Genomic DNA, 13,973 nt, shown 5'->3' with positions numbered 1-13,973 from the left:
TTGTGGTGGCCTGGTCCGACTAAAGAGGCTTCATCAGGCGTCTTTGATGTTACCTGTTGCCATAGCAAGGGGTTTGACTGGCAGCCAGTCATCCAACCATGACAATCACATACCGGGCAGCTTTTTAAGTCATCCAATCATGATTCACAGTTTGCGCTGCCGCTGCTGAGGCTGCATGGCATACTTGATAGACAAATAGAATAGAAAAATGACAACATTAAATTATAATATAATTGAATTTAACCAGACCGGTTCTATGTGACAACACAACAACAGCAGAGAGAAACAGACTAAATAAACATGCTTGTTGTCTGGGAGTCTCAGTTGAAGTCATGGAAGACAGTACCGTACACTGGCTGTGTGGTGATGCCAGGCTTCAGAGCAGCAGGCTGTGGGTCTTGATTACATGTAAAGCACACTCTCCTTGCCCCATCCACTCCACACCAAAACAGTGACATGAGACTTTTCCAACAACTGTTACATTAAATTATATTATTTCATATTTTACAGCTAACATTCAAACTTATGAATACACGCAAGTTATTTGAGTCATCATGCCTCAAGTTGAGTGTCAAGTCATTTATTTTTTGTCAAGTCGCAAGTCATCAAAACGGTGACAAGAGTTGACTCAAGTCCAAGTCACCAAGTCTCAAGGCCACATCTCTGGTATTGTTACATTATTGTTATCAAGATAAAAGGATAAGTTAGGGCTCACATCATAATTAAGAGGTCTTGTGAAAAAAGTTAAATTTTAGTTTGATTAGAAAAGGCAAGTTTCCTAAAAAAGTACAAAATAAACAGCATCTCTTCACAAATTCTGCCATGTCAAAAGTAAAAAAAAAGACTTTCAACCAGGGAAGCAGAGTGCATGTCCCGGAAAGGTTAACCAGACTTTTACGCAGGAAACAGGTGTTTGTAATTTTCCTGGTTGTTTTGGTGTCTAAATGTAACTGTCGTCGCCGCATGACTGGGACGTTTTGTCGGCTGAACTTAACGGTAAAGATAACTGAAACGACCGGGACCTCACGGTGACCGGTAACCGGCTCACAGTCACCTTTTACCGGTAAACTTACTACTTCGGTGTTGTCTTGAAGCGATAATGTGTCCTAACGACGGGCACTGCGTTTCTCTTTGGTACAACCTGCTCCTGTTGCTCAGTTGACTCTGCGTTTGAATTCTCCTCCATGGTGGTTCCATGCCGCAGATTGGATGGGGCGATGTCCCGTGACTACACACGCGGTAGTATGTTTTTAAGAGGAAAGTACAGGAACACACACACACACACACACACACACACACACACACACACACAGTAGGGAAAGTATTAACAGGATTAAAAAAAACAAAATAACCAACATGGGAAAATTACGTTGGTTAGAGGTAGGGCTGCAGCTATTCATTATTTTAGTAATCGAGTATTCTACCAATTATTCCATCGATTAATTGGATAAGAAATAATTTTGTTTTATTGAAGAGCAATAATATACAATAGTTTGGTTTAATTTTCGGAAAAAGCAACATTTTTATTGCCTACATTATCATCTCTCAAAAAACTAAACATATTAAGTGCATTTAAGTGCCATATTACAGTGTTTTTAAAGAAAACATTTTCTGAAATGCAATAACAACCTCAAACTAAGGCATACATTAAACCTACATAAACATTACCTTAAGTTGTGCAACTTAACTTTCAGAACTACAAGTTTCAACCTGAGACTGATTTGTATATAGGCCTATATTTAAATATTAGTTATACTTAACCTATTTTCATTTATATATTTGATTACATGCTACACAGCTGCTAGTAGATCGTTGATCAGCGGTTTCTCCATGAAGAGAGAGAGTGAGAGAAAATGGTGCGCAACAATCAGCTGTTTTTCCGGCTCTTTAGATCAAATTGTGGTCACCACTACGTATTTTCTTGTCTTTGGTAGTTGTTGTGTTGGTGTAGTTACATCGTCCATACGACTCTGTGATTTACTTTTGTTGGGTCCACTTCGTGGAATGGATGATTAAGTTAGACTCCATGTTTTCTGTTGAGATGCTGAAGCATTGACGTTGGACGCTTTATGTCGTTTTCTCCAGCCTGTCTCTTCTCTTAGCCCCTTACTATTTACGCTCTTTCTTCATTTTGTAATCAGTCTTCATGGCATGTGTCGCCAGCAGCTTCAGCCCGGTGTGCAACAGTAATAATCATCCGTGCAGAAACAAAGTGAGTGATACAACGTTGGTAACATTAATTAAACGAAGCTTTGAGGCTGAATTTTGGTTTCGATTAATTGTCCAGCCCTAGGATAAAGTATACCGATATGGATTTTATGGCTTATCACTCAGCAAGAACACAGCACACATCACAAAATGGATGCAATACCATGTGTTTTACAAAACATGAAAAATAGGAGAATACACTGTTACTTAACCAAAAGTAAAAGAACATTATTAAAATAACAACTACACTTTTAATTATTCTGTCAACAAAATGCAACCTTATTGACAACAGACTGACCCAGATGTCATAACCACAATTCACTGAAGACATATAGAGAGCCTATCGGTCACAGGTGATTCCAAGACTATAAACAAAATGCTAAGGAGACAGAGAATACCGGTCATCACGTCTGCTGAGCTTTGTGATGCCTTTGGCAAGAAAGAAAGAAAGCGGAGATTGCATGACTATGAAGGAGAGAATATTCCTATCTTGTCTGCGCTCCTGTCCTGTATGAGGATGTCCTGCTCTCTCTTCTCTCCCTGATCTCTTCCTCTGTCAACTCTTTCTCTCCCTGTCTTTGCCCTCAGGGCCCATGCTCTGGTTCACTGACACTGCTGCAGCCCTGAAGTGAAAAAAAAAAGTCTTTGACCAAAGTTCACTGAGGCAAGCCTGCAGATTTGTTCTCAGAAAGAAGGTTAAACAAAAACACACATGAACTAAGGTTATATGTCAATCAATGACACCCTGACGATAGTCCATCCATCATGATGACCTATGAGAAAGAAGTTGTAGGGAAACTGCCTGGTTTTTTCACCCTTGTTGCCATGGAAACCATTGTTTTGCCCTCTTCCTTCCTGCCTTGCATTCCTCCACACAATGCGATGAAAAGTAAATTGCCTTTCAACAAAGCAGATTGGAGTGGTGTATGGAAAAGACGAGGGTGAAGACTCGGCCGGCTGAAAGACGCACGAGGGATGAAAAAACCCATGCCCGCAAAAGGCCAAGTGGAGCTGGAACCGCTTGGATTTGTTCACTCACTGGTCATTTTGCTTTCTCAGGGCTGCATGTTACCTGATATCAGGTAGACAGATTTTATCTCTGACTTCCAGCAGCACCGAGCCAGACAGTGGAGTGTTTAAAGAGTAAAGAAATAACAAACACCCACTGAGATTAGATGTACGCCACTCAACAAAGCCCCAGAGCACAGATGTGCTGTTGCCACCCTGATAATCCCTTAAAAGCAAAAATCCACACAGGATGTCACATGATTGTAGCTTCAATACATGTTGTCTCACCTCATCTTTTTAATTGAGCTCTACTGCACCTTTTATAACCGCCCTTGTTCAACTCATGAATGGTTGAGTGATTCGTAACCTCACGTAATGCTGCGCTTATCTTCTCCAGCTGAGAAGAAGGGCATGTTGTGCACCTATACTGTGTGTTTTGCAACGCAAACTCAAATACCCAGGTGCATATCATAAGCCCTCATGTCAACATTGTTCAGAGTAAATACATCATTACCAAGAGAAAAACGAGGCATGTACTCACAGTTCTTCCAGATAGGGGAAGTTCTTGAATACAAATGCTGGAAGCTCAGTGATGTTGTTCATGCTCAGGTCACTGTGGAAATAAATAAAATAAAAAAATGTTAGTTCATTGATAACTTTAAAATCAGTTTTTAACCTTTCTTATACATTTAAAAAAATAAAAAATAAAACTTCTATAGTTTTCAAGCTGTTTCCAATAACAGATCACTATTGTTCACTTCCACTTTCTTCTCAAAAGATATATTTTATTGATGCCTCCTTGCCCCGATTTTGTTCTTAATTCTTTAACCATTTTGTCAATTAAATTATTTTTACTGCCTCGCCTTTTGTTACGGTGAAGCCCTTTTAACCTTAGTTTTGAAAATTGTTATATAAATAAAATTTTACTTACATAACATTTTCTGTGATTTTAACAATTCTCAAAATCATCTGTGTTTGAGGCCTGAGACTGTATTTGTAAACTACAAGCAATAGGGTAGTTGTGCCACCCATCCCTTATGGCACTTTTAAGGCTTTTGACTATGCCTGCATGAGTGTAACCTCAACCAAAGAAAATAGCCTTGAAAAAGCCCTTCTCCTTAGCCCCAGGGATCTTCATTTTCAAACCAACTTCAAGTAAAGATAGGCATGTAGCAGCATGAAAAATATGCACACAGGACTTGATTTTCTTCCACACCTAAGCAAATATGAGTATATGGGTCTACATCTTCATAATGATAATTTAAAAAACTCTGTTAAAAAAAACTGTTAAGTTTATGTTAGTGGAAATGTGTCAAAGTAAGGGACTGTCACAGGTAAAGAGGGGACAAAATGCTGTCTTGGGCTGAAGATACCTATACAGTGATAGCAAACTCAGCTCTGCATCTTGATTAGGAGGCCCTGTAACCTGCTTCAAAGAAAGCCCCCCCTCAACGCCATATGTAAAGAGATGGCACATATCAAGACTGAAAAAACATCCGGGATTCACGAATGAAGCAACCCCCTGCCCCCCTTTCACTCTCCAACTGCCCATCTTAAATTTCACTGCCAGATCTCCCTAGGACCTTGTGTGTGGGCCCCTGAATCCTACAAGGATCATATTGCCCTTCCTCTGCAGTCCAAACCACCCTCCACCCCCACACACACACACACCTTAAAAGGTGGGCCCTGACAGAACCCTAATCATCCCTGCGACCTGTGTCCCATCTCCACTAACCTGGTTATCCAATTACCATACAGACTGTGCAGCTACAACAAAACTTCCATCAACATCCACCCACTCCTTATCATTCTTTCCTACCGAGACAACATCTCTGGTGGTGTTCTGCAACCACTGCTGCACATCTGCCACCACTGGTGGTCAGATGGATACATCCCTAACCACATTTTAAACTGTTTGACGAAATCTTCCGTAGACTGTTGACTGGTCTGAACCACATGCAGTGCTGGGGAGTACGGGAGGCCTGCATGACTTTATCACACTTCCTCCCTCCTCCTGTGTCTGGCTGCTTTGCTCATCAAGGCCCTGGCCTGTCCCTGCTAAGATAGATTGAAGGGGACACTAAAAATGCAGCTGTGATAAATGGTGACAAGCCTAAACGCTTCTACAAACAGGTATCAGTTAATGTATATCCCATGTGCCATTTTGGCTTCATTTGACCAGAGGAAGAAGAGGATCTGAAAAAGGTAGCAGACATGCTTTGAGAAAAACAAAATATGGCTGCTAAGGTGAAGTATGAACATACTCTAAAAGTCAAAATACAAACCTTTTAAAAGTACAATTTCTATGTTAGTTAACATAGAAATACTACATATCAAGGTTCATCAATAAGGGTTGCCCGATGGCCTGGGACAAGCAAAACGCCACGTTGGCTAAGTACATATAACAACCCACTTGCCCGTTTGGGAAAGTGGCTGCTCCACCGAACTCAAGAACAGTCATCTGCTCTCTCCCCTTTGAGGATGAGCAACTGGAACAGTGACAGGATGTCATGACAACCAAATAAACAACAGCATTTTCTCCTCAGGCAGAGTGAAAAACAGCGACGAAAGGCTGATTTACCATTAAAACCGCGCTCACGCAAGCTCCGTGAAATATGACAGCTACAGTAGCTTGGAAAATAGGGCTATGGGCTGAATTTAGTCAAGTTACTGTTTATCAGACCCCAGATGAAACAAGAAGCTAACGTTAGCGAACCCTGCGGTCTGTATGTATGTAAAATGAGCGGTGACATTAAATCACCCGTTTCACTTTACGTTATTCTAAGGTGCCATCTATGTGCTGGATTTTTCTTAGAAGTGGTTAGCAGGCAAATAAGCCCACTTCATATTTTGGCACAATGTTTAGTAATGAAAGTAGTAGTGGTCATAGTCAGTGAAAATGTGATCTGAGATGCATATTGCAAAATGTATCTGGAATTAGCTATGTGTGAGATCAGAAAAGCTGAATGGACATACAGTGCGTTTATAAATTGTAAATTAAGATCACATAACAATTTGCTTGATTTGTTGTCGTTATTTAATAACCACTAATAAAAAACAATTTGTATAGGTGCCGGTAAAAATTGACTTTGGGAAAGTAGAATCTTTTTCTCAATTGCCCGACCGGGCAGCAACACGTGTTGATCGGTTACATCTCTGACACTTCCTACAACCAGACGTATCTGCAGACAATAAACTGATGGTCCCGACCGGTGGCCAATTCATTTATATTGTACACACAAAGACTGCATATAGTAACTGTCCACAGCACCAGACTCTTACTAAAGCTTGTCACCTGACCAAACTACTAACTGCCAAGAAGCAAGACACTGACAGTGACATAACTAGAGCTCATTGCCTCCTGTGGGAGGTTTCACCAAAAGGACAACAATCAATGCAGCACGCAAATCAAGCCTTTGTGGCAGAGTGGACAAAACAAACAGAAAAAGGCACATGTTTTGAACAAAGTCTGATAAAACTAATATCCAACATTTCAACCATAATGGAAAATATAATGTTGGGTGGAAACCAAAACACTGTTATTCATCCATCTAACACCAGTGTTTCCCCTATAATTGCACAGGCCTTGCAGGCTGCCAGACCAAACGGGAACCCTGCGCGTTTCCCCTATATTCATTCTGCTGCGACGCACTGCCATGAGTCCATGAACAAGGCAACTGTCTGTGGCTAGTTCACATCTGTAAGAGCAGGACAATCGAGTGGGTTATCCAAACGAAGATTGTGTTGTCGGTTACAAACGGTAGTGAACGACATGCTAACGTGCTGACGGAATTAGTATTTAGTTGTGTTTGAATATTCTGTAAAAAAAAAAAAAAAAAAAAGATCAGTGATGCTATTTTGCCCTCCGTGAAGCTTGCTGAAAGTGATGTAATGTAGAATTTTATGTGGAGTAAGAACGGGTTTGGACTCCTTTTGTTATGAATTATTTCTAGGCTTGTGTACTTTTTAATATAATACATGGTAGGAAAGGTAATGTCATTTCTCCATTCTCAGTTAAAGTGGACAGCATAGTGCTGCAGTGTTTTACCATTGCACTTTACACTGCATGCATTAGCCTAGCAGCTAGCGGAGTTGCCTTCTGCTTATAGCTTAACCCCAGAAAAACAGCACGGTTAATTATTAGCCTGCACGTTTTTGTAGCCTAAAACAGAGCAGCTTATATTGCAACAACTTAGCGGACTGCATAGAACGCCCTCTCTGCTCTCTGTCTGCTCAGCTTTAGCTGAAATGGATCACTGTGCTGCAACATGTGTCGTAAAGTTGAAGCTGATGCTTTTTCGGGGGTAACACCCTTTACCGGCAGTATTGACAACATATGAAGCTACTGTGTCTTGAGAAGCTTGTTGTTTTATGGTTTACTTTAACTGACTTTACATCATCTTTGCTATCTCTTTTTCCTCACAGCCGCACTCATACGCTACTATCCCCGCTCGCTCTTCTTGCGCGACCACACAGGCACTGACATCACTCACTCAACGCACCTGCCATTCTCGCTCTAACTTACGCTACTCTCGTAAAAAGGGGTTAACCGCCATATCGCAGTGATAGGTAGGGCTGTGCAATTAATCAAAATGTAATCGTGATTATGATTTCGGCTCCCAATGATCACAAAAGAAAGTATTTTCTTGTGTTCTGAATGAAAAAATAAAGTTTAAATAGGCAAATTTCAGTTGTTTTTTTAACTGTTGATTTAAGTTTTTCCACTGTTTTTTAAATTCAATAATTGCAACATCTTTCCAGAAGTCAACGAGAAATCGTGTTAAATTATCGTGATTTCAATATTGACCAAAATAATCGGGATTATATTTTTTTTCCCCATAATCGAGCAGCCCTAGTGATACGTTTGTTCTTCACCCCGGTAAGAAAGAATCTATACCATCACAGCCCTATTTGTAACACCATCATGTAAAAATGTTCAAGAAAACTTATGCAATCAATATTTTATTTATTTTAGATTTGTACTTAATTCAGATCAATTGGTAGAGATTTGTTTTCACTTTGACATTTAAAGTAATTTTCTCTCAATTGGAGTAAAAAAAAGCATATAATGTAATTCACTGCTGTGAAACAATAAGACATGAAAAAGTTTAACAGGAGAAATGAAAGGGAAAGTGAAACATACAGTACTGTACATGTCTTTTCTCAGTCTGTGGAAATGACTGAGCAGCATTTTCTAATAGTGTTCAGATACTCAGGTGTGTAAAACCAATATAAAGATACAACAAAAATATATTACCTACTACACTATAACTAAATACCAACATACTGATGGTGGCTTAACGGTTTACCACAGTTTCACGTGTCCTGTTATATGATCTTAATGGACCCCAGAAAAAAATACACAAAAGCCCCTCTACTCATGGATACATTCGATGGCACTTATAGAGACAATCTGTCACATGTTCTCATTCACATTTCTGTCACAGTTTGTTAGTAATGGACATAAGGACAGTAAGGTGACTCAGGCACTCCATTGATCACTCAGTCAGTCAGATGGTCTGATGTGAGGAGCAGCTCTAGAGTCTGCAAACCCTATTTTTTATTTCGCTTTCACTCAGCCGCTCATGATGCTATGCCCTTGTTGCTAAGGCCCCTTTTTATAATGTTTAAAAAGGAAATGCATAGGTTTTCTAACAAATGAAAGTAGTTTTAATTTTTTTAGAGCTATGACGATTAGTCGATTAAGAAATGCCAAAAATTATTTTTCTGCAGCTTCTCCAATGTGGGATGGATGTTTTTCACTATTTTCTGATGTTTTGAAGATCAAAAGATTAATCAAGAAATTGAAACTAAATGTCTTACAGTCAGAAATGAAAACTTAGAGATGTAGAAACACAGAGTAGGTCTACGTTTAGGCAAAGAAATGTTCACTTCCCGAAGAAGAAGGTTCAGCACAGTTACTGTATGGATGAATGGTGGGAAGCAAAATTAGCAGCTCTTCCTTCTGTTCCAGTCTAGAGCTACTACACTTTAAGTTCTTCATAGTCCACCTGAATAAAGGTCAACTACCAAAACCTGTCGAATTGTGGCCACAAGTCCTCGATATGCTCTCCACGTGACATTGCATTTAAAGCATATTTGCCATGTTTTAAACTAACTTCCAAGCATCTGGCAATCCTTTTTAAAACTTGTATATTACCTTGAACCCTCTATCACTTAGACATTACAGTCTTTACTTCAGTCATTTTTAGTACATGTCCTAAGATTTTCCTTGCTAATACTACTAAACATTAAACACATTTACTATACAAACCATTCTAGTCAAAAACCTATATTAACAAAACTTCTACCAAACTCAACTTGGGGAAGCATTTTATTTTTGAATACTGAGCACATATTTAGAAAACCAGCAACCATTAGCAGTTAGAAACTGTGTGATGGGGGGATGTGATGGGAATAGGTGTTTAAGTGGAGGACAGGTTTGGGGATTCAGAGCTGGAGAGAGCATTAATATTCTCCCATCCACAAGTCATCCTGTTTGGGATTGGGAACCACTGACTGGCTCCTTTCACCTCTGCTGACCAAGAACAAAAGTATCATTCAGTTAAAAATGGATTGAGGGCATCAATGGTGAAGCCGGCAAGCTCCACCAGCAGAGTGCAAGACCCCTGACACCACCCCTTCTTTTTCAGTCTCAACCTTGTTCACGCTATGAAAGGACCTAATCACAACTGAAATGTAAGCTGTAATAACCCCCTCTTGCTCCCTTAAAATGCACAAGAGTTTAAAACCTGTGCAGAGAGTCGGTGGCAGGTAAACGACATACCTTCAAAAGGAGTGTTTGCTTTGTTACTGGCTGAGGGGCCTCCCTTTTTTCTCTCATCTGCTTTTCTGTGACAGGGCTGTTTCCATTATGGATGCCAAATCTCAAGCCCCTGTGGGCTGTAGGTAAGAGTCCACTCCAACATTGTCATATGATTTGTTGTATAATCTGTGATCTTCTATTGCCATAAGTTTATATTTTTCCAAAGCAAAGACACAAATCAACAGTAGAGAGGCAACAATAGAATAGAAATAGCCTAGCCTAAAATACTCGTCCTTGTAATGAGGACTTCTTGACCTTTGGACATTGCTACGCTTACAAACCACTATGTTAAATCTGTCTGTTCCTGCTATCACGCGTGTGTATTTGTATCTTCATATTTACACCTTCCTTCATGTTGTTGGCACTGACTAGACTAGATTTCTTTTTTGACTAAGCCATCAAACTGATTCTATTGACATGATATCTGCAAGTTCAGTTCAAATGTATTGACAAAACACTCATGAGATTTTTTTTTCTTTACACATCAGCAGACCACGGTGGGTGCATTAGCCCTGAGAGAAGGAGCCCTTGCAGCTGCAATATGTCTCACTAATCCATCATGATCCCTAACCCCAATGCTCCACATACAAAAGACGGAGGGAGTGGGAGAGGACAACTTAAGTTCAAGAGACCAGGAGAACAAATGAGAGTAGGACAGAGAGAGGGACAAGCAACCTTTCACATACTTTTAAGAGGTTGAAGCGAATATATGAGGCAGTTTACTTCTGTCACAGAGCATTTAGATAGCAATGTGCAGAGCAGAGACAAGAAGATAGCACAATCTGGAAAACAACATATTGTTTTCCATTTTAGAATAAAAATAGGCCAGCAGAGTAAAAGCTATGATATCACTTTGTGAAAACAATGCTTCATTTTGAGATTAAGATGTCAGACTGCCCATAATAAGGAAAAGGTATGCTGAGAGTTCCCGCTGTAAGGAGTAGGCCTTAGTGCGACATGTCTTGAGAGCCTGGCATACGAGTCCACTTCCTCTGCTTACTTTACCGAACACTTTCCTAACAGTGGTGATTTCAGTGGCACAATATTGGTTGTGGTGTAGCGAGGCTTTGGTCACAATTCTCAAAAGGTGGTAAAACAGCACAGAGGTTTCCCCAGACAAGAACCTTAACATTTTCAGGCAAGGTGACAGAAAAAAAAAAAAAAAATACAGGTTATTTTCTTATCCAAATAACATTTAAAATAGACGAGGGCCTATGTATAGTTAAAAGTCATAACTTCTTGAGGGTGCACAGTACAAAAAGCCACAATAAATTGCTGTTTTGAATGCTGTTGCTGAGGTGGGTACTGTAGTTTACGATTAACCCAGAGGTTGTGAAACAAACTGAGGAGTTTCTTCATGGGGCAATCATCAACTGTATCTGCACCACCCACAACAATATGACTTAGTCTACCTGGTATACATTTTTCTCCACCTTTTATTTAAAAAATAAAATAAAAATAGTGCCCTTACATGCAGCAATAGTTAAACTCTTAATCCGACTTGTGGTGAGAATGCGAAAATGGCCCAATCTTGACTCCTAAATTATTTTAGATTAAACATACCGCTGGCTACAATCCACACAGCATTACTCTCTTACACTCTGTACATTACTTGGTGGTTCAGTCACATAGCATGTCTTACCCTAACCTTAGGGGGGGGGAAATCCAGACATTTTGTTTTCACCTCTTATTCAGCAGCAAGTTGTCTTTAAAGAGTATTTTTGTGATCCCAAAACGTTTTCTGTTTGTCTGTAAAAAATAAAATGTTTGTCAGGGGCCAAACCAATGTTTAAATTTGAATAAAATGTATCATTCCTGGCAAAAAGTATATATCTTTAAGATCACGAAAATACCTCTAAAGATGTAATCTGCTGCTGGACACCAGGTAAAAAATAACACTTTGAGGAAACATATAGAGTGCTGGATTATCAAAATAGCCGCAGATAAATTGAATGAATCTGCTGATTGTTTCAACTCTAAAATAATTGATTGAATAACTGATAATAATGTAGGCTAATCATCATTAGTTGCAGCCCTTCATTACTCATGTCTAGTACAGCATGAGTAGAAACTGTGAGCTGATTTAATGTTTCAGAAAAAGATTAGTTTGTACTGAAAGTTGGTGACAAGTTGTCAAGCTTTAACTGTGTTTAGTTGAACTCAGTGGTTCCCAAAGTGGGCTCCTTATGAGAGTTCCAGAGGGGGGTCTCTGGCAAAAAGGGGAATCATTATGTTGACTATAATTCCATCCATAAGTAACACCATGACAAAATGTAGGACTTTTGGTCATAAATTTCATACTTTCTGCAATAAAACATATAAAAGCAAAAATCCTATCAAATGGGGGACCCTGGGACAAAATCTTTAAATGAGGTCTTTTGTCTAATTTGAGTCAGTCAAGGGGTCTTGACATGAAAAAGTTTGGAAACCACTGGTTTAACTGAACTGTTAGAGTGATGACATATTAAATAATGACTAGAAACCCTTAGGCTCTTCCTAATATCTTCATTTGGACATTTTTACTCTGTTGGGCCATTTGTATAAAGTTTAGCCTACATCATGATGTTTTATGTCCACAATGCACTTGTATACATCACTTGCGGTGTATACAAAACAATATCCCATACTCAGGCCTTTACGATGAGGCATTTATAAGTGCACAGACATGTTGTGAGGTTGTATTTCACTGTGGACGTTAAGTTAGTAGCTACTTACAGGTAGTAGGTGAAAGCTCTGAGCCCAGTTGGGACGGTGGTCAGCCCTCTCCCGGAGCAGTCTGCACCCCCATCTTCATCGCAGCTACATGAGGGCGAACAAACGGCCGTCGACTGCCCTTGACCGGTGGCACCAGGACGAAGGAAACACCACAAACACATCCAAAACAAATCCACACGCATTGTTTCCCTCGTAGGTTCAGGTGAAAGCGATAAAAAGGGGGCCTTTCTTTGTGGTTTAATCTATTCCGGACGTCGACTTCTCATGTGGTTGGTCGGTTGAGGCATGAAGAGATGAAGCCTAACCGACGCTTTTCAAAACAAAATATAACGTCCGAGCACTTCATACATTAACGAGCCCGACCAAAAAATATCCACGTTAACGGTTTGGCAAGCGTTAAAAACCAAACATCGTCTTCGAAGACGAGTGTTTTACCTTGCTGTTAAACATTTCTCAACCACCCTTGTGCGTCGTATTAGTCCATGAAAATAAAGTAGCAGGGCTGGCGACAGGAGCGGTAGCCTACCTTGCGTTTTTTGCGTTTTCGTTGTCCCATTAAATAGCCAAAAAACAAAACGAGCGGTGCCTGCTAATGCGTCGCTAACAGGCTGATTCGGTGGCGGTGAAATGTTCAGTTAAACACACAGGACACTCATGGTTTGTTTCCTAACAAAATCACCGACAGTTTTCAGCCATTCCTCACGTTCCCCTCCTCTGCTCCTGACATCTACAGCATGCTTGTACTGTAGCTCGGCAGGCACCCTACCGGACAACCTGCAGCACTGGGCCCGGCCTGTGCAACGCTGAGACCTGCACCACCACAACGTCAGAGTTTGCCAACTGCTGAACACTCACCAGCGAGGGAAAAAAAAGTCAGGTAAAAACTGTTTACACAAGTATGGAGGTCCAGTATGGGTAATGTAGCTATCAGTGCATTTCTTGTAAAACAACTTGTTTACCATGTTTCAAAATGAGTGGTGGAATGTTACTAAGTACAGTGGTGGAAGAAGTATACAGATATTCATAAATACTACAGTGGAAAATACTTTGTTACAATTGAAATTCCTGCATCCAAACTCTTACTTAGTAAGTAAAAGTTCAAAAGTAGCCTACTCATTATAATGCAGAACGGCTCATTTCAGAATAATATATTACTGGATTATAATTAGCGATGCATTAATGTGTATCAAAGCTTGTAAGGGTGGAACTTTACTGC

At 40.0% G+C, this 13,973-nt stretch overlaps 1 protein-coding gene across 2 annotated transcripts in view; it reads right to left on the bottom strand.

Moving 5' to 3' along the window:
• The window catches only part of lgr4 (leucine-rich repeat containing G protein-coupled receptor 4), a 35,397-nt gene extending 21,849 nt beyond the window's left edge, over nt 1–13,548 (bottom strand). Inside the window, exons 1-2 of one of the 2 annotated variants that reach the window (XM_039794303.1) lie at nt 12,758–13,548; nt 3,758–3,829 (exon numbers count right to left, since the gene is read on the bottom strand). In XM_039794303.1, coding sequence (XP_039650237.1) covers nt 3,758–3,829; nt 12,758–12,939 — 254 coding nt within the window. In that variant the 5' untranslated portion in view covers nt 12,940–13,548. Of the gene's footprint in view, nt 1–53; nt 1,229–3,757; nt 3,830–12,757 lie in introns of those variants that run through there. The other variant, XM_039794304.1, reaches the window with a different exon arrangement.
• Nucleotides 13,549–13,973: the final 425 nt, after the last annotated feature.

The sequence above is a fragment of the Perca fluviatilis genome, chromosome 3 (assembly GCF_010015445.1).
Source record: "Perca fluviatilis chromosome 3, GENO_Pfluv_1.0, whole genome shotgun sequence".
NCBI classification, from domain to species: Eukaryota; Metazoa; Chordata; class Actinopteri; order Perciformes; family Percidae; genus Perca; species Perca fluviatilis.
This window is presented reverse-complemented; position numbering and strand designations above follow the sequence as displayed.